The 18,512-nt window shown below is 43.3% G+C and overlaps 1 protein-coding gene across 1 annotated transcript; it reads left to right on the forward strand.

Moving 5' to 3' along the window:
• The first annotated feature begins 843 nt into the window (after nt 1-843).
• On the forward strand, nt 844-16,929 carry chka (choline kinase alpha). The gene is made up of 12 exons (XM_080002472.1): nt 844-1,282; nt 1,929-2,037; nt 4,256-4,309; nt 8,213-8,326; nt 9,181-9,314; nt 9,417-9,521; nt 10,491-10,549; nt 10,772-10,859; nt 13,468-13,576; nt 13,687-13,793; nt 13,892-13,973; nt 14,066-16,929. Exons 1-12 carry the CDS (start codon nt 1,047-1,049, stop codon nt 14,123-14,125), a joined length of 1,257 nt encoding a protein of 418 aa, XP_079858598.1. The 5' UTR covers nt 844-1,046; the 3' UTR covers nt 14,126-16,929.
• The last annotated feature ends 1,583 nt before the right edge of the window (nt 16,930-18,512 follow it).

The raw sequence follows: 18,512 nt of genomic DNA on the forward strand, positions 1-18,512 counted from the left end.
GAATAGAATAGAATAGAATAGAATAGAATAGAATAGAATAGAATAAGATGGAATAGAATAGAATAGAATAGAATAAGATGGAATAGAATAGAATAGAAAAGAATAGATTAGAATAGAATAGAATAGAATAGAATAGAATTGAATTGAATTGAATTGAATTGAATTGAATAGAATAGATTAGATTAGATTAGAATAAAATAAAATAAAATAAAATAAAATAAAATAGAATAGAATAGAATAGATTAGATTGGAATAGAATAGAATAGAATAAGATGGAATAGAATAGAATAGAATAGAATAGAATAGAATAGAATAGGATAAGATAGAATAGAATAGAATAGAATAGAATAGAATAGAATAAGATGGAATAGAATAGAATAGAATAGAAAAGAATAGATTAGAATAGAATAGAATTGAATTGAATTGAATTGAATTGAATTGAATTGAATAGATTAGAATAGAATAGAATAGAATAAAATAAAATAAAATAAAATAAAATAAAATAAAATAAAATAGAATAGAATAAGATGGAATAGAATAGAATAGAATAGAATAAGATGGAATATAATAGAATAGGATAAGATAGAATAGAATAGAATAGAATAGAATAGAATAGAATAGAATAGAATAAGATGGAATAGAATAGAAAAGAATAGAATAGAAAAGAATAGAATAGAATAGAATAGAATAGAATAGAATAGAAACAACATGCGGGCAGGAACGTGAGAACAGCTTGGCTCCCGTCTTGTGCGAGTGCACGCGGGGCTGTGCCCTGCGCCAGCCAATCGACGGCGGAGTAGAGGCGGCGGGCGCTGTGACGTCACAGAGCCGCCCCGCTCATAAGCAGCATCCGCGGCCGCTCCGGTCATTCGACGCCAGAGATCGTCGCCCTCCGCCGCCTGCCGTCCCCGCAGCGTGAGAACGAAAAAGACGCCAAAACAACCGACGCGCCGTGTTTGTTCCAAGTCACGACGTTCCGAAAATACAGACCACGGTTTACTTGACTCGTTTCGGCCGCAGCTTCTCTTTCGTTTTATCTCCTGACAATGAAAACCAAGTTCATTAACGGGGTGTCTTCCTCCCCGTCGCTGTCCCTGGGTCTCCTGGTCACCGAGAACGCGCTGCAAGTGCAGCCCGACTCCGAGGAGCTCTGCAAGGACTGCCCACGCCCCGAGCAGCCGGACCCAGACACCAGGCACAAGGCCTTTCTGTGGTGCAGGGAATTTCTGCACGGCGCCTGGAAAGCCGTCTCCGAGGACGACTTCCACATCACCATCATAAGGTAGGACTGTTTAAAATGGTGTCAGCGTTATGTATTTCATCATGATGATATGATCGTTTACTAGTTGTGAATTCCGTAGGTTTCTTGTATAATGCCAAATGTTTCTATTTTGTTTCGGTTAATCTTTAGGTTGCTTGTTTATTGTTTAACGGTCTATTTTTGTCTATTATTATTATTATTATTATTATTATTATTATTATTATTATTATTATTATTATTGTTGTTGTTGTTTTTATTATTATTATTATTATTATTATTATTATTATTATTATTATATCCAATATCTAGCCATACATATTTATTATTATTATTATTAGTAGTAGTAGTAGTAGTAGTAGAAAAATTATATCCAGTGTCTGTTATATCCAGTATCTATCCATAAATATGTATTTATTATTTGTATTGTTATTATTATTATTATTATTATTATTATTATTATTTTTGTCTATCCAGTATTTATCCATAACTCTTATCTATTTTTAGCCTCCTTATTTTCCTTAATTTTTGAGTGTTGTAATGCTTATAGATAACCCTTTGTTGGGGGGATTTAGAAATCGGCATTAGTCCTGTACTACTCGTAAGCTATATGACAAAATATACCAGTAGGAATGCACCAATCATCTTTTTGTGTCACTCTCTCCATCAGGGGAGGTCTGAGCAACAAGCTCTTCCTCTGCTCGCTCCCTGACAGCCTGGACACTGTTGGGGATGAACCAAGAAGCATCCTCCTGCGCCTCTATGGGGCCATTTTGCAGGTGTGTTTCCAAGCATTTCAACCGCTTTTGTGAGAGCTAGCTTCCCCTGCCAGCCCTGTCAGATTGGAAAAAAAAGAAGTTTATTTAGTGTTTAAAACTTTACGATGTTATGTAATGTTTCATGAGGTCAGTTTTTCATTCAAAGAGGAAACAATGTCTGACGAGGGCTGTCAGCAAACAGCCTCAAATATTGTTGCATATCTAAAATAAAATAAATCAGTTTTTAGTACAGCTGCCAAAAACGAGTGTGTGATGTGAAAGTCACACCACCAGAAGTTGTACGTGTGTTAGGTGTGTGTATGTTCATTCAGATGATGTGCTTAATGTAAGTGAATGGCAGAATGTAGTGCTGTAAATGTGCGTGTGTGCGTGGTTGCGTGCGTGCGTGCGTGCGTGCGTGTGTGTGTGTGTGTGTGTGTGTGTGCGCGCGCGCGTGCGTTCGTGTATGTGAGTGCACGTGCATGTGTGCACGCATGTTCGCCATTGTTGTGTGCAGTGATGTACCCCCATGGCTGTACATGCATGTGTTCTTTGCCGTAGGCTTGCCCAAGGAGCGTGCCTTGAGCACTCTTGTTCCCAGGTGAAACCACCAAACAAACACGGTACAGTATGAGATCTCTGAAATCTCAGCCTACTACAAAGACGTAGCATACACATGTAACCAAGCGCCGGCCGTCTCTGCTGGTACAGATACAGTATGGAGAAATCTGTGCTACAGCGCCTCTCCTGTCTGTCCCCCTCTTGTTGAAAGCATCGGCTTCTCACTCGTATGCGCAAGACCAAATACCGAAGAGAAAACAGAATCGGCAGTATTTTGGGAGCAAACGACAACAACAAAAAAACGCTGACCTAAAAAGTCATCGTAAACCCTGCCAGCGTGCCAAAAAAAAAAAAACACAATCCAAGATAACGTTTTGTTTGCTTCACAGCACGGCAAATAAATGTCGAGTTCCTTTTTTTTCTGTACCGTCCCTTTAAGTAGATTCCGCATGCGGTGACGGAGCCATTTTTATCTCACGAGATGACGTGGCCTTGTGTCCCGAGTTCAGTCACCTGGTGGCTGACACATTCTGCGCTAACACTAATACCAGCCAGTCACCTAGAGGATAACAAATGAATCATCGCTATCCGAGACCAGACCTGATTACATTCACACCAATTGAGTGAATTGAGTAGGACCTCCACGTCCTTTCACCAGACTACGGCAGCATTGCCACCTCAGCATTTTCTAATCAGCTGCTGGTCAGAATGATGAAATATAGAATAAAGGTGTTGTTTACCCTTTCTGCAGTCGGCGTCTTCCACCAACAAGGAATATATAACAAAAATAATGACCTACTTTGCCTTGATATGTAATCATTTATTGCCGTCTGGTCCTTAATGTTTTGAGTGATTTATATTTTATGTATGCAATCACCCAAACTCTAATGTGTTCTAAATTAAGTATTAACGGACATCTGCCTAATTGCTTATGGACGCATGAACACTTTTATTGCGAGGGGTATCGGAGAGGCACTGTGTTCTTCACCAAGGTAACGGCGCCATGTTTTGACAGTGAAAATTATAGATGTCTCATCAAAAAAGCTCATATGATAAAAATAACTGTGAATGAGGCTTCTCACAGACTCAAGCAAGACCTTAATACCCAAGGGGAAACATTACTAAGCAATAGAAACATGTTGACGGTGCCATCCTTATTAAAATACATCAGTGCCCCCCACCCTCAAATAAAAAAATGTATATCTGAAAAGCCGAAATGCGGTATCCATCAGTGTCGTCTCAATAAAAGAGTATCGGTGTAACTCAAATACTTTGTCTCTTAGTATGTAGAATGTCTGTAGAATCTCCCAAGAGAAGCTGCAAAAATATTTATTTTGATTATTTTTCATCTGTAATATACCTGCCATCCATGTGTGTACTGTCTGACCTGTCTGCACTGAATGTCTCTCTCTACACCCCCCCCCCCCCCCCTCTTTCTCTCTCTCTCTAGCTGTTGCACTGCACAGTTAGTCCGAGGGGTCCTTCAAAAATAGAACGTTGCAGTTCTCCACATTGACTCGCTGTTTTTGCTGTTTGTTTAACTCAAACTGTGCTGTCTACACAGCGGGGGCCATTAAGTTTTTGTTTTTTTTAATCATTATTATTATTTGAACATAATGGTGGTGAAGAGAGATGCACATATTCATGGAAAGTTCTTTCCTTTTTCTCTTGTTGATAGATGTCCTGTAATAAAGGGGATTCCCAACAGTCTAACAAGGAAAATCACTTCCAGGTAAGTGAATGAAGGAGCAGCCGTGTGCAGACTCCCGGGAGTTAAAACGGTTCCTATTTCTGTGAAGATTTGTCTCCTCGGCTCACCTCGGCCTCTCTGCCCATACGGAGGGAGGCAAGGGGTGATATGGGGGGGTTGTGTGAACTGAGGCAGCAGCCATTTGAAAGAAATTTCTGGACTTGCTTAACCTTAGCCCTCTTTTTTTTGGCTGGGCTTTTACAACTGCATTTCACGACTCCACCTTCCAACCTCGGGAAAAGTTCAAGTGGAGCTGGAGGGTAGCACCCTACAGCCATTGCTCCCACTCAATGGAGACAACTCCCTGGGACAGACCTTGAGGAAATACAATTTAATTTATTCATTTTAACGTTAAGCGACATGTTATTTGCCATGACTTAGGCTGAACCAAGTACATACACCCTGAAGGTCAGACAGCAGAGGCTTGCAAAACCCATGTGTCTTGAGAGCTTAGTAAAAGCAATGACAAGCCAATGTGTGGTGTCTTCATTCTTGTGTGTGTTCAGAGGGCTTCTCCATTGCTCGTGTGCCAAAAGAACCAACCAACCAAACCAAAGCCAAACAAAGCGTCAAACACAAGATCTTAACACTCTTCAAGGTCTTGCAGCTCACGGGAAAATTTCCATTGAAACTCTTCTACAGTGCATGATGCAGTTGACTTACGACACTTGCCCCATATTGAAACCTTGTAAGAGCGTCCCATGGCTGACCTGACCCTAATCTTCCACCATTAACACTAGTGTCTGCTCCAGTACTGGGTATTAAGGTCATAGCAGCACACCTGCTGCACCACCACCACCACCACCACCACCACAGATTACCAATACCACCACCACAGATTACCAATACCCATGTAAGAATAATCATGAATCTAGCTGCAGGCAGCAATACACAGCGTCCAGTTTATTCGTTTTTGGTACGTGTTTTTTGTTTTTCATTAATCAGGCCAAGTAATGGGGACCAGAGAGATAAAATATCATAGGACAGATCCACAGAAACCTACCAGGTAAGAAGGTACATAAATATACACGTATACGTGTCGTTTGCAATCTCGAACCACTACAGAGCGCTGGAGTCTACGCCGCATACTGGACACTGTGTGAATGGACATTCTCAATCAGAACCTCTACATTTATATTGAATAGTATGATGACATCATAAAGCATCTCACTGCAAGTCTCATCTCGTTCATTTCGTGTACGTCTAGTGCCATGTCAGTCGAGCAGGATCGGCTGAATATTTGAGCTCAAATTACGTTTTTTTCACTGATATCTGCTCCGTATGTGGATTGATTTAGTGGAAACGGCAACCGGTATGTCTTTCTGACATACCGTTCAAACGAGATGTAAACTCTGTCTGTAGCTTCTGCCATTGTCGTCTTCCAGATATTTTTAGATCTCAAAATTCAGAGAACAGGCTGGACCCTGAATAATAATAATAATAATAATAATAATAATAATAATAATAATAATAATAATAATAATTATAAATGCATTTCGAGGTCCAGGTCAGGATCTGATGTCAGAGTAGGCTTGAGAGAGCCGCCTTGAGGTTTTGTCTTGAGACATACCACGTGCGAGCGGGGGCTGGTGATAACAGGAAGCAAAACTTCCAAGAGTTTGTTTTTTCTGAAATTACTTTTTGTTTTTTATAGAAAGGTATTTGAAAGAATAATCAGCAATGTCCAGTTTTCAGGCTCCAGAAGGTTCACTAGTTAAACAGGAATCATCGGTTAATCATTAACTGTTGAAGGGTAGAAAGTCTAGCAGGGAGAGAGAGAGAGGGAGAGAGAGAGAGAGAGAGAGAGAGAGCAAGGTTAACAAACCGCAGACCGGGCCCGACACATGAAATAGGTCACAGGAAACGGAAAGGAGGTTACTGGAGGACTGACTGGCTGTCGACTAGTCAATATCTGACTACTGCTTGCATGCGGTGCCGTGGCAACCCACCGGCCGGCGCACAGTCGCGGGCGGCGACTCCAGTGTCCCCAGAGAAGACTTGGCTCAGCTAAGCCTCAACAGAAGCGCTGACCACGTGTCCCTTTACGATAACACTGTCACCAGGGGCAGGCACTTCACTAATCATCGGTTTATTCCCGCCTGTGAGGTACTACAAGCCTTCCAAGGCTCCAAATGAAGGTTCAACTTTGTCATTTGGAGGAGTTTGGCATTACACCGTTTGCCAGTGGGATCCCAATAAATCGTCTCATTAAAAAATGATCTTCTGGTGTATGTAAATACAGTACAGGGAGGCGGTTTTGCATGTCTGCTATCTCTAACCTACTCTGCTCTACAAACAGACGGCCTGATAATACGGTAAAAGGGATTACTCCAGCAGGAGGTTTGAGAGAACAAAGCAGCGTTTAACAGCGTGCATCTCACATAGTGCGCATTTCTCAGTGGTGTGTCATTTAAATTCGATCGGTTTCATTTTATACATACACCAGATGCTGATTAATTTCATGAAGTCCTGCTATTATTACTGTTAGTTTACACGATCATGTAAAGCTTTTTATAGCTTTTTTTACATTTTTATTAGTGTTTGCTGTGCATGGCAAACTGTAATAAACAGCTTAACAGTTTAATGTTCTGCTGCTTAACTTTTGGACTAAAAGCTATTTGAAAAAGACTTAACATCCTATTTCAAACAAATGAAACTAAAGTGACGCAGAAACAGTGTAAAATCGAAAGACTTCCTCATTTCCGCATGTGCTTCTCGAGGAAGTGCATCCCTTCCACCCCACGAGCTCGACGAAAAGAGGCGCGTGCACTGTGAAAGTGCAACTGTTCAGTCAGGGTGTTGGCATAACATTTGAAAATCAATAAACCCACCCCACTGTATGTGACAGCCAATTGGTTCGCATTTTATATAGCATGTTTTTCTTCAGTTTTATTAATGTAATACTTATTTATGTACATACGCACAATGTTAAAAAGGATGACTATTTGCAATTAAATATACTTGAATCCTGGTGTAGTAAACATGATCATATTTACTCGTGATTTATAATGGTTTCTCTTGATCACAGATGTTTGTAAGTCATTTCTACAGTGTCTCCTTAAAGGGGGAACATATTTACACCATGCCTGTTTTCAATTATCTAGCGTGGCCCTAAGAGAACACACTCCAAACCCCAAACCCCAAACCCCCCCAAATGTCAGCGGCGTGCAACACACACTCCTCAGCCGCTTTTCGAGGCGCCGCGCGGTGCAACGAAGCGTTCGGGAGACTATTCCGCCGCACGTGTTTCCGAACACGGAGCATCTCGGAGGCCACCGGCCATTGTTTCCTCAGAGCTGGCTTCCTGCAGGGTGGCCTGCACGGGGCGCATTCCCTGGCTCACAGCCAACCCCAATCCCCCACCTCACCCCAGAGTCCTGATCCAGCCCCCTGCCTCCGCCTCAGCAAGCTGTGGTGTGTTTCTCAGAGGCAGACTGTCTCACCGTTTAGTTAAGGTGGGATTCCAGGGAAGCCGAGCACGGTGCCGCAAAACTCACGTGTCTTGTGCCAGTGTGAGAGACGAGACGTGTGAGAAAGGCAGGTGGGCCTCCGACACGCTTTGTTAGCCACAACAGCAACCGGTTGGAGCTCCCAGTGCCCCCTCCCCCCCTTTTTCAACCCAAGAAAAAACAATCCACTCCTTGTCGCCCCCCCGTCCCCCCCGTCCCCCCCGCCCCCCACCCAAACACACCACTAGTGTGAACCTGAGTAATCCTAACTGCATACTTCTCCATTCTTCTTCCGGGTACATCCATATTTCGGCAGACTGCAGCCATGAATGTCAAGTGACAGATTTTAACTCCAGCCTCATTAAGTGTAATGTGTGCATTTTATGTTTTTTTCTATATGTGTATATTTTTTTTATGTGTTTGTGTCTCATTTCAGGGTGCCGAGGCCATGGTGCTGGAGAGTGTGATGTTTGCTATCTTAGCAGAGAGGGAGCTGGGACCCAAGCTCTACGGCATTTTCCCTCAAGGCCGATTGGAGCAGTACATCCCTGTAAGTGTACAAATGCTGTTGTCTTTTTCGGCGTACGGACTTAACTGCAACTCAACTGTCTCGTTGGCTTCAGCGAGATCTGTGCATGATGCACGCTTGTAAAGGACAGGAAGGGCTCTGTGTGTGTGTGTGTGTGTGTGTGTGTGTGTGTGTGTGTGTGTGTGTGTGTCTGCGTGCGTGCGTGCATGCGACACAGACCTCATTTGGGAGGCCTCTCTCGCAGGGCTCCGAAATGAATAAACCATAAGTCAAGTGCAATTTGCTCACCACCATTTGGTTGACAACATTTCCTGCACATTTGGACAAAGCAGATTCCTCTCAGGCCCTGGGATTGTCAATATTGATCTGTCCTTCTCACCATGTTCTTACTATTTATCACTTAGCCAGCAACGGTAGTAAACTGCGAGAAGACAAATATTGTAAAAACAGACTCGAGAAGGAATATGTGTTCGCAACGCCCTGTAAAAGAGTTACTATGTGACAGATAAACGCTCGTAAAAGAAAACCCCATCCCGCTGTGAATATCTGCCTTGGCCTTCAAGCCTTGAACTGGTGTTTATCTTTCGGCCGGCCCTCGCATTCTTCCCAGCTAACCAGTTTGTAAGTAACGTGAGAACCCCTGACATACGTCGCACCGAGGGGAGGGGCGGTCACAGCACGAAAATGATTCCTTTCTTCTAGGTCGAGCCACCTCGAAAAAGCCAAGAGGACGGCTTCACCAAAACATAGTCCATTAGAAAAGATCATGCGAATCCCCGCTTTTTTCTGAAAAAAACAACAACTGTAACACTGTTTATTTTAACCAACCGTACAAAACTCAGTCCTCTATAAAAAAAAAAATAAAAATCTTGCAGAGTCGTAAGCTGGACACGTGTGAGCTGGCAGAGCCCAGCATCTCGGCGGAGGTCGCTGAGAAGATGGCCAAGTTCCACGGCATGAGGATGCCTTTCAACAAGGAGCCCAAGTGGCTTTTCGGAACAATGGACAAGTAAGCCCTTTCCACTCACTCCCCCCTTGTTTTTTTTCCCACTTGAAATAAGTGACGGAAATGTCTTTAAGTATGGCATTGTGACTGGAACATGTTCACCAGGTACCTGAACCAAGTCATGAGGTTGACCTTCACAAGAGAGTCGCACCTGCGTCGCTTCAACCGAATCCTCAGCTACAACCTACCTCATGAGATGGATCTGCTCAAGTAAGAACACACACGCACGCACGCACGCACACACACACGCACGCACACACCAAAATACATCACCAACCTTGACGTGGACATTCCCGGACACGTGGACGGAAACTTCATGGAACATCTCTCCGATGATGGAAGTTTCCTGCGTAGCCTGCCCTCACAGGAAATGTACTGAGAGCAGAGTTAATGATTTTAACGACTCGCTGAAAATGAGTCACGAGATAAACGTGGAACCCGCCCCGTCGAGGCTTTCTCCACCTGCAGCCCACTGAGCCACGGCGGAACTTTGCGCCAGAGCCGTCCATATCGGCTTTATTCCCTAATTGGGTCTTGGGTTGACTGGGTTGATTCCCAGATAGCAGAGGAATGCAGATATGCAGTCATTGAATAATCTGATGTGATGCGGAGAGTCCATGGTCCAATAAAACACACTGACCCTCATAAATGTTCATACCGTCAACTTAAGATCAGCTTAGCGTCTTAGGACCGTCAATTTAGGATTAGGATGTCAACTTAAGTTGCATCCTAATATTATTAGGCAGACACCGGTTAATCTTTGAATGTGTAGCTTTGTGTAGGTGTAAGTAGATAAGTGAGCAGTAGGTGTAAGTATTATAGTTGTGTGAAAGATAAAAGGACAGCTTGGCTTCAGATGGATATTTTTCAATGGAATTTCATTTTGTCTGAAATGTCAGGGGTTGGGTTAGTTAATGTATTTTTCTTATATTGTGTATTTCCTTTCATCTTATATATTGGGGTAGAGAGCTCAGGACGAGGAGCCGTGTGCATGCGTGAATACTGAGAGGGCAAGATGGATGTTGGCTCAGTCGCCCGCACCGCTGACTGAGAGACGCTGACGGCCTTAAGCGCTGACGTGGAACTCTTTTACCTTTTTTGAGCCCCAAGCAGACTCTTCTCAAACAAAGCCCAATTGAAACGCGCCTCATTTTTTAAATGTTTCGCTTGTCTGCGCAGGTCACTACTCGAATCCACCAACTCTCCTGTTGTATTCTGCCACAACGACTGTCAAGAAGGTATGTGGGAAATGTGTCTCAAGTGTAAGTAGCGGACTGAATAGGACGATGGGAACACCTTACTTTGTGTACCAATTTGAATTCTCACAAAGATTTGCCGTTTCGTAATGCAGCCAACAATGTAAACCCATGATCTCCGTTTGAATGTAAGTTTACAGCATCCCCTGCGACTGTCAAGCTTCAGATAAAGGTAACATCCTAATTGACCCATCTTTCTTCCAGGTAATGTTCTGCTGCTGAACGGCCGTCAGAGCGCAGACAAGCAGAAGCTGATGCTCATCGACTTTGAATACAGCAGCTACAATTATAGGTGAGTGCGCGCTAACACAGTGACTCGACACCATCACACAAATAGCGAGCAAACTTGATTCACTGAATGCACTGTTTTTGTAGCCCCATTGGCGTTGACCTGGAGGGATTCTGGTATTTGGAAATAACTAAAGGGTTTTTCCTTGAGGGAGTTGAAATGTGCCATCAAGTTGGCAATCTGCTTTTAATACTAGGCAGGTTTGCGATCTGCTAATCAGCTGTCTTTGGCTGCAAAAAAAAAAACCCAAAGTAAATACACGTTAAGTGGAGTCGTACTGCTGTGTCATGGTGCTCCTCTTGGCTGTGCAATGCCCTTGAGGCGAAAGAATAATTGCTGTGACTGCAATGTGTGTGTGTGTGTGTGTGTGTGTGTGTGTGTGTGCGTGCGCGTGTGTTTGACGCCTCGCTTAGACGGTCTCTTGTCGTCCTCTACGCCCTTTTATCTCGTCTCCCAACTGCTCATCCATCTGCATTTCAGCAGAACGCAGTCGAGGACAAAAGCCAGGTCTTTTCCTTTTTCCCACAAGTCTGGCCTCAGCACTCCTGAGAGAGAGAGAGAGGGGCGGGGGCGAGAGTGAGTGAGTGAGAGAGAGAGAGAGAGAGAGAGAGAGACCTAGATACTGAGCCAACAAACAGAGACGGAGCGAGGATAAACATGCAGCCAGCTTGGGGCTCGGTCTACCATGCATATTTCCTAAACACATGGATAAAACACGGTTCCGCTGTTGAAAAATTAATTCCGGTTATGTAACCATGCGCTGGCGGGGCAGCTGGGATAGAAGGGGGAAAAAAAAGGGAATGGAAAGGCCAGACCCCCCCCCCACATAAGGCTGCACGGATCATTTTCACCTCATTGAATCAGAACCGTGTAGAACCACCGTAACGTAGCAGACGTGACCAGAACCCATCGGCAACAAACGAAGATAATTAAATCGAATTGGGAGATATCGTGAAACCCAAGGAGCGTGTTGTGTGTCTGCACGTCTATGTGTTTGTACGTGCGTGTTTTCTCCACAACCGCTTGTGTGCGACGGTGCCTTTTTTGGTTTTGGTCAGAAAACGGGCGGCGGCGGCGGCGGCGTCGTCGTTTTTTCTCTTCAAAGCACCCTTTGTTTTGTTTTTTTCCTCCTCCCCCACTGCCCTCTCGCTCCCTCTCTCTCTCTCTCTCTCCCTCCCGGTCTCCCTCAGCCTTAGTTTCCTAGAACGGCCCCCACAACCGCCCCCTCCCCCCCTTTAAGTCTCGACAGAACGTACAGTACGGTGCGCGTCACACGCATTCCCTGGAGGGTGTACGTGACCTGCGTCATGCGTCGTCTGCGTGCGTAGCTGTACTCGGGGCAACACGTACGGACACTTCTTGACACATACTGTCGCATGTCAAACATATTGATAGCAGATGATCGCTCCTTTTCCGGAGACGAGGTGCGAGAATGGAAATAAAGGTGTGTGCATCTTGCCACTCCGCGCGGCGTTGGTTTGTTCCAGTTGGGTGTCTCTGGGTAACAGGCATCTTGGCCGCTCCTGTCCAATTTGTTCGGGTGAGGTGTCTCTGGGTAACCGCTTTGGCAGGGGTCCTGAGATCTTGCACTGTAAGGGGTTCTCAGCCGTGGGGGATTCAAGCTGGACGATAACACCACGGAAGTCCACCCACGTATTAGATATTTACAATAACACTCACACACACACACAGGGTAGCACACTGGTATTTTTCCAGTCCAGGAGTATAGATAAGAACCAAGGTGGAGGAAGAACCTCATTGAGTGGGAAAAAAGACTTTAGAAAATACAGAGCAACCGTTATAAATTTGGCCCGTTATCTTAAGGAATCCACACACCGTTCCGTAAGCGTAGAGAGGTTATGAGCTCCTCTACCTTTTACCCAACATCCGTCTGACAAAACCTGATGAGATAAGACGAGATAAGACACTGGGGATTTCAAAAGCGTGCACAATTCTAAACCTGTTGATTTATGGGTTCGTTCATTTACGGGCCCTGGCCTTGCCACAGCACGCATCAAGAGTGTCCTTGAATGACTGTTTAAACATGCACTTTGTCAGTGCGGCGGTCACGTAGCATTCTCGGACATTTTTTCCCTGAGGACACTGAAACCCCTTTTTCGGGTTGAATTATGCAACAATGTCATCTGATTCTTCAATGAGGAATGGATTAGGAGGAGGTTCATCCGTGGAGGCTGCACATAGCAAGCGGGTCAGTCATAGGCAGAGGTTAATCCAATCTCTCCGTAGAGGTTTTATGCATACCTCATGTGGAAAAGGGGACAGTGGTACCTATTTGTGTGTTGCCGTTGTTGAACGTTTGCTTCGTTGCTCTGTGTGAATGTGTGCATTTGTTTGTATGAGGAGGGCGATCACATGCTGCTCCCTATCCCCCACGACAGCCATGAGAGGATATTTGTGTATTCCTCATAAAAGCAACTTCTACAGCATCCTGAATTGCTACGTAATGCCGATTTTTAAGTCACGGTGGGACAGAAATGTCATAATCAAGGCGTGAATCAATCCTTTTTTGCTGCTAACTTTTTCTTCATCTATTTCTCCATCTCCCCATCCATTTATTCCGCTGCCTCCGTCGATCCCTTTCGCATCGTAGGGGATTCGACATCGGCAACCACTTCTGCGAGTGGATGTACGACTACACCTGCGACAAGTTCCCTTTCTTCAAGGTTGACACCCAGAACTACCCTTCCAAAGCCCAACAGGTTTGTACGGCCGGAAAGGCCAGTTTTGTGGGACTAAGAAGTAATGCTATTATTCGAAGACGGTTGCCATGTAGTCAGTTTGGGAGTGACCCTGTGCCGTCTATCCACAGCTACTTTTCATCAGAAGCTACCTGAGCGAGTCAGACACTGGTTTCAACAACCTGAGTGAAGAGGACCAGCGGGTTCTGATGGAAGAGCTGTACGTGGAGGTGAACAGGTGAGCAAGGATCTGGATACATCTAGGTACCATACTAACCACCTCATTCATTCATTGTGTCGTTTATTTCATGCTTCCATGTCCGTGTTTGACCTCAGGTTTGCCCTGGCGTCCCACTTATTTTGGGCCATGTGGTCCATCATCCAGGCCCGAATCTCCACGATTGAGTTTGGATATATGGTAAGTGACTTTTGTTTTTGTTGAATTTGATTGTGTTGTATTGTGACCGCAGCTAATGTGAGGCTCACCCTGTGTATTTCAATGCATTGTAGGAATATGCTTTGGCCCGATTGGACGCATACTTCCAGCAGAAGAAAGTCTGGGGTGTCTAACCTAACCGAAAAGGTGTCGTAGAGGTGTCCTGGATCGAAATGGAAGAAGCTCCAGTCGCGCTTTACAGAGGACTCCAGGTCTTTCGGAGAACTCGCTGGCTACTGACCAAAAGCCAAACCTGTATCATATGCGCTTAGGTGATACGGAACGTCCCACAATCCCACGCTCGAGGTTTGCATCACGTAGGTTCCAGCGGGTGAAAACAAAAACAAACAAACAAAAAAAAAATACTCCTGACCTTCGACTTTGGCCAGGACCGTTTTTTTTTTTTTTACTTCTGCACCGTGGAAACTGTACGCCTAATGTGCAGGTTGAGCCATTGAGCTCAAGAGTGGGGTTGAGTTACAAGTAGATTCCCATTTGGAAATGTTAACATTGCATCAATGTGTATCAATCTATCATTCTCATATGGAAATGTACTGCGGTAGAGAACCATAATGTAAGCCTTTCTTAATAGAAGCTTGCTTACTGAAGAAGCCGGTAGCTACCTTGATATATATATATATATCTTTATATATATATCTTTATATATATCTTTATATATATATATCTTTATATATATATATCTTTATATATATATATCTTTATATATATATCTATATATATATATATATATCCATGTGCCTATGCCCTTACCCTGCTAACTGTTACCGCAAAAAGCAGATTTTGCAAGTTATTACACCGAACAAGGTGCAACTTTGATTTGATTAACAACTCAGACAAGCGTGTGCACTACCATTCCTGACATCTTTGCGTTGTCCCTTTCATATTGTTTTCACATGCTTTTTATTTATAAATACGCGTCGGGGGAAAAAAGAAAAGAGAGAGAGAGAGACCGTCGGATCTCAGCTGCTACAGCGGTGTCGTGCTGTAGTGTTTATCTACTGTGACTTCTCCCCGGGCCTCCTGTTTACTTTCTTAATCATCCTGTGAATATTCTGTGACCTGATCCGAACGAGTTACGGAGAGCCGTTTTACTGACAAAGTAGTTGGAGTAATCCGGAGGCATTCTCCATCGCACCCACCCACCTTTAGAGCGCGACAGTTCTTTTTGTGCTTTAAACAACGGCTGGTTGATTTTCAAGTCATGCGATTCAGCCTGTTGGTCGTTTTCATGAATGTCCCTGTGACCACCGACAGGTTGTAGCCAGGTAGCCAGCCCTCCGTACCCTATTAAATACCGACATTTAAATAAGGGACAAAGTAAAAACCATTGTCTTGGGGATCGATTCCTTCCAAACTACTCTTTACACTTACACAACATGTGATCTAAGCAAAGAAGACAACAAATCTTGTTGTGTCGCTGCGTTAACCCCACACGCCCTTACAACCTAGAGGCATCTATATGCAAATTCTGTCCAACCATCATTAACTGGAATTTCATGTTTATCCTATTCCCAAAGCGATGTAAACATCTTTCTGTTTGCGTGCGACACCTACTGTAGTGATGACGTGTCGCCTGTTTCAAGGGAATCCTTACACTTACTTTTACCTCTTACTTTTTTTTTTTATGTTTAATGACTTGTTATACAGACTTGAGCTATACATGCTGAGATAAAGGGGGAAATAAATAACTGGGAACAGCCGCTTCACCGCAAGAGTCGTTCGTTCTTTGAAACCTCATTGAGACGTTTTTGAATGTCTATCGTGGCACCTTTGGATCTGCGTAGAAAGAAGAAAAATTTGATCTGTGACTTTTCTAATATTAAACTTATTTTTTAACTGTTTTACTGCTTTTTGTTGCTCATTATCAGAGTTATATGTCCTTTTTGATTGTTTCTTATGTGTTGAGGTTTGGGTGGTGTGGGAATAATAATAATAATTCTAATAATAACAGTTGATAGATTGGAGTAGAGCTCAGTATTCTGTGATCGAGCATTTGACAGCAGTGGAAGCAGTGATGTTATCAGTGCAGCCATGTTGAGATAATGATCACTAACCCAGCGTCCCATGGGCCGCGGGGAGAGACGGAGCCACGGCGACACTTACAAATTCTTCAGAAAAGCCCCCTTGTCTTATTTCCAAAGAACAGACGCCATCCCAAATGATGACGTTCCTAAATTGAAATACCATTCAGTCCGTCATGGTTGACCGAGACTGTCGCTCTCGTCCCCCTCTCCCCCATTCAACAGCAACATGCGGGCAATTTAAACATGACATCTCCATGACACCTTTTGTGATTTTATTTTTTGATTTTTTCTTTTACACTGTTTTACATTAAGAAGCATTGTTCTGGATATGCGCGATGAACTGCTGTACATTCCTTTTTTTTACCATGTATATTGTATGACACAATGTTTTTTCCACATTAAATAGCATGCATCTTTCCGAACATTATGTTGAAGAATCTTCACTTTGTTTGCTTCCGCTAAATCTGTAAAATGTAAATTGTCCCACATGTAGGAAAAAAATATTTTTTTCACTTATGTGAATAATTGGTTACTGTTTTCTCCAATATAAACCTGCTATGGATTACTCAGATTAGGTGATGAACTTCCGAATGTTTACCTATAATCATGTGCATTGTTCGTTGATATTATTTGATAATAGCAAGTCTCCTCTTGTTAATTATTGCAATGAAAGAACTGAAATACACTATTGTGCAACACATAATGCTAACCTGTGTAAACCAAATGTTAACCCACTGATAGTGTATGCATATACTGTATAGGTCTTCTGTGCAGAGACTGTAATTACAAATTCTTAAGGCTCGTAACCAGCCTTGCATATGAATTTTGCAAGTCCAGCAATGGAAGGGACATAGGCTGTAAATGTGCTCTTCTGCTTTGCCTAAATAAAAATATAAACAAAAAAACCTTTGTGATCATTGTGTCCATTAAGCCATTAAGATGTTGGTCCAATTCATGTAAAGATGCATTCAATACCTTTCCCCCCCAAATGAGGGAAAAAATGGCACGGGTACAACTGATTTTATTGCTCTGTTTAAAGACTTTCAACTCTCTGTTGATGTTTGCTGTCGGGGCAACAGTGAATCATGTTTATATAGACACATTACCTTAACTAATGTAGGATACTGTACCGCATACTGTGTCACTGTTCTGGGTTGTTCGGTTTTACCGTATTGCTGTGCCGTACTGTTGTATACTGTGCTGTATTATCCCACAAACACTACCTCACTTTATTCACATTCCACTTTAATGCACATATCTCTACATAATTGCCTATCCCATATACATACATAAGTCTATCCCATATACGTAAGCCTATTCCTTTTATCTATTCCGTTTAATTTAATTTAATTTTATTTTATTCTATATATTTTTACTTTATTCTATAAGTATTCGACTTACTGTATTACGTTTTAGGAATCAGTTAGTTGGTCTAGTAGAAAGAAATTTTCCTCGGACATATGGTGTGTAATCACCAGGAGCGTTGCATTACATTTCACTGCATATATGTATGAAAGTATGATATGTATGTGACGAATAAACCTCTTGAATCTTGAATCTTGAATCTTTAGGATATTCGAACTTTCAATGACGCTGGACATGTGACCAGGAGTCGCTGTCGTGGCACTTATTGAGTTTGCAGTTGTCGGAGATAACGTCAAATTTTTCCTGTGAGGGCGAGTCACGCTCAGGCTGCAGGAAGAAGAACAGGCAGCAATTTGTCCCCGGAGCCCAAAATGTCGTTTCAGCTGCTGAAAAACAGCCTCAGCTCACAACCAGGTGTCCAGTGGGTTGGTAAGCTGAAGCTTTGCACTGTCTATGAAGGAGTCCAATCTATGAATTAGCTTAAGTCCGACTTTTTCTTTTAGGTCTGTGGCAGTTTCGCCGACCACACGCCACCCAAGTAACCCAAGTTTCCAGGGACAGAGACACAGACGACGATGGGTTGTAGACATCAGTTTATTGTAGAGAGGAGGCTAGGTGGAATTAGCCAGGAGCAGATGGAACATGTCATGACAACCATCCCGTCCACATACCACAAACGCCCAAAACCAAACTGAGGCCAGGAAGAATTCCTCCGAATTTTCTATACCTTCAGTTAATATAGACACAGCTGGATCAATTGCAGCTCAGATCGATTGGCATTAGAGTAAGAGTATATTTAGTCAACCTTGCTCATAAAATGAAAGAACATTTCCCAAGACTTTCTAATTATAGCTGAGACATGAGAACCATCTTAACCCGACTGGTCTTGGGGGGTCAGGGGGTCGGGGCTGGGGAGCTTCCAGATAGCCATACACACTGTAAAGGCCTCCGGTTAGATGCATGTTAAATGTAGTTGTCTGTTTGTTTCGATAAAGTTAAAATTGACTCTTCATTTCGGGTGGGCTTTGTTTCCCGGTTTGGCCCGCTTCACTCGGAATTCCTCAGCATTCGGGCCCTTTCTGCATATCAGTCAAAACCTCATTTGCACGGA

Source organism: Zeus faber (genome assembly GCF_960531495.2).
Source record: "Zeus faber genome assembly, chromosome: 6".
NCBI classification, from domain to species: domain Eukaryota; kingdom Metazoa; phylum Chordata; class Actinopteri; order Zeiformes; family Zeidae; genus Zeus; species Zeus faber.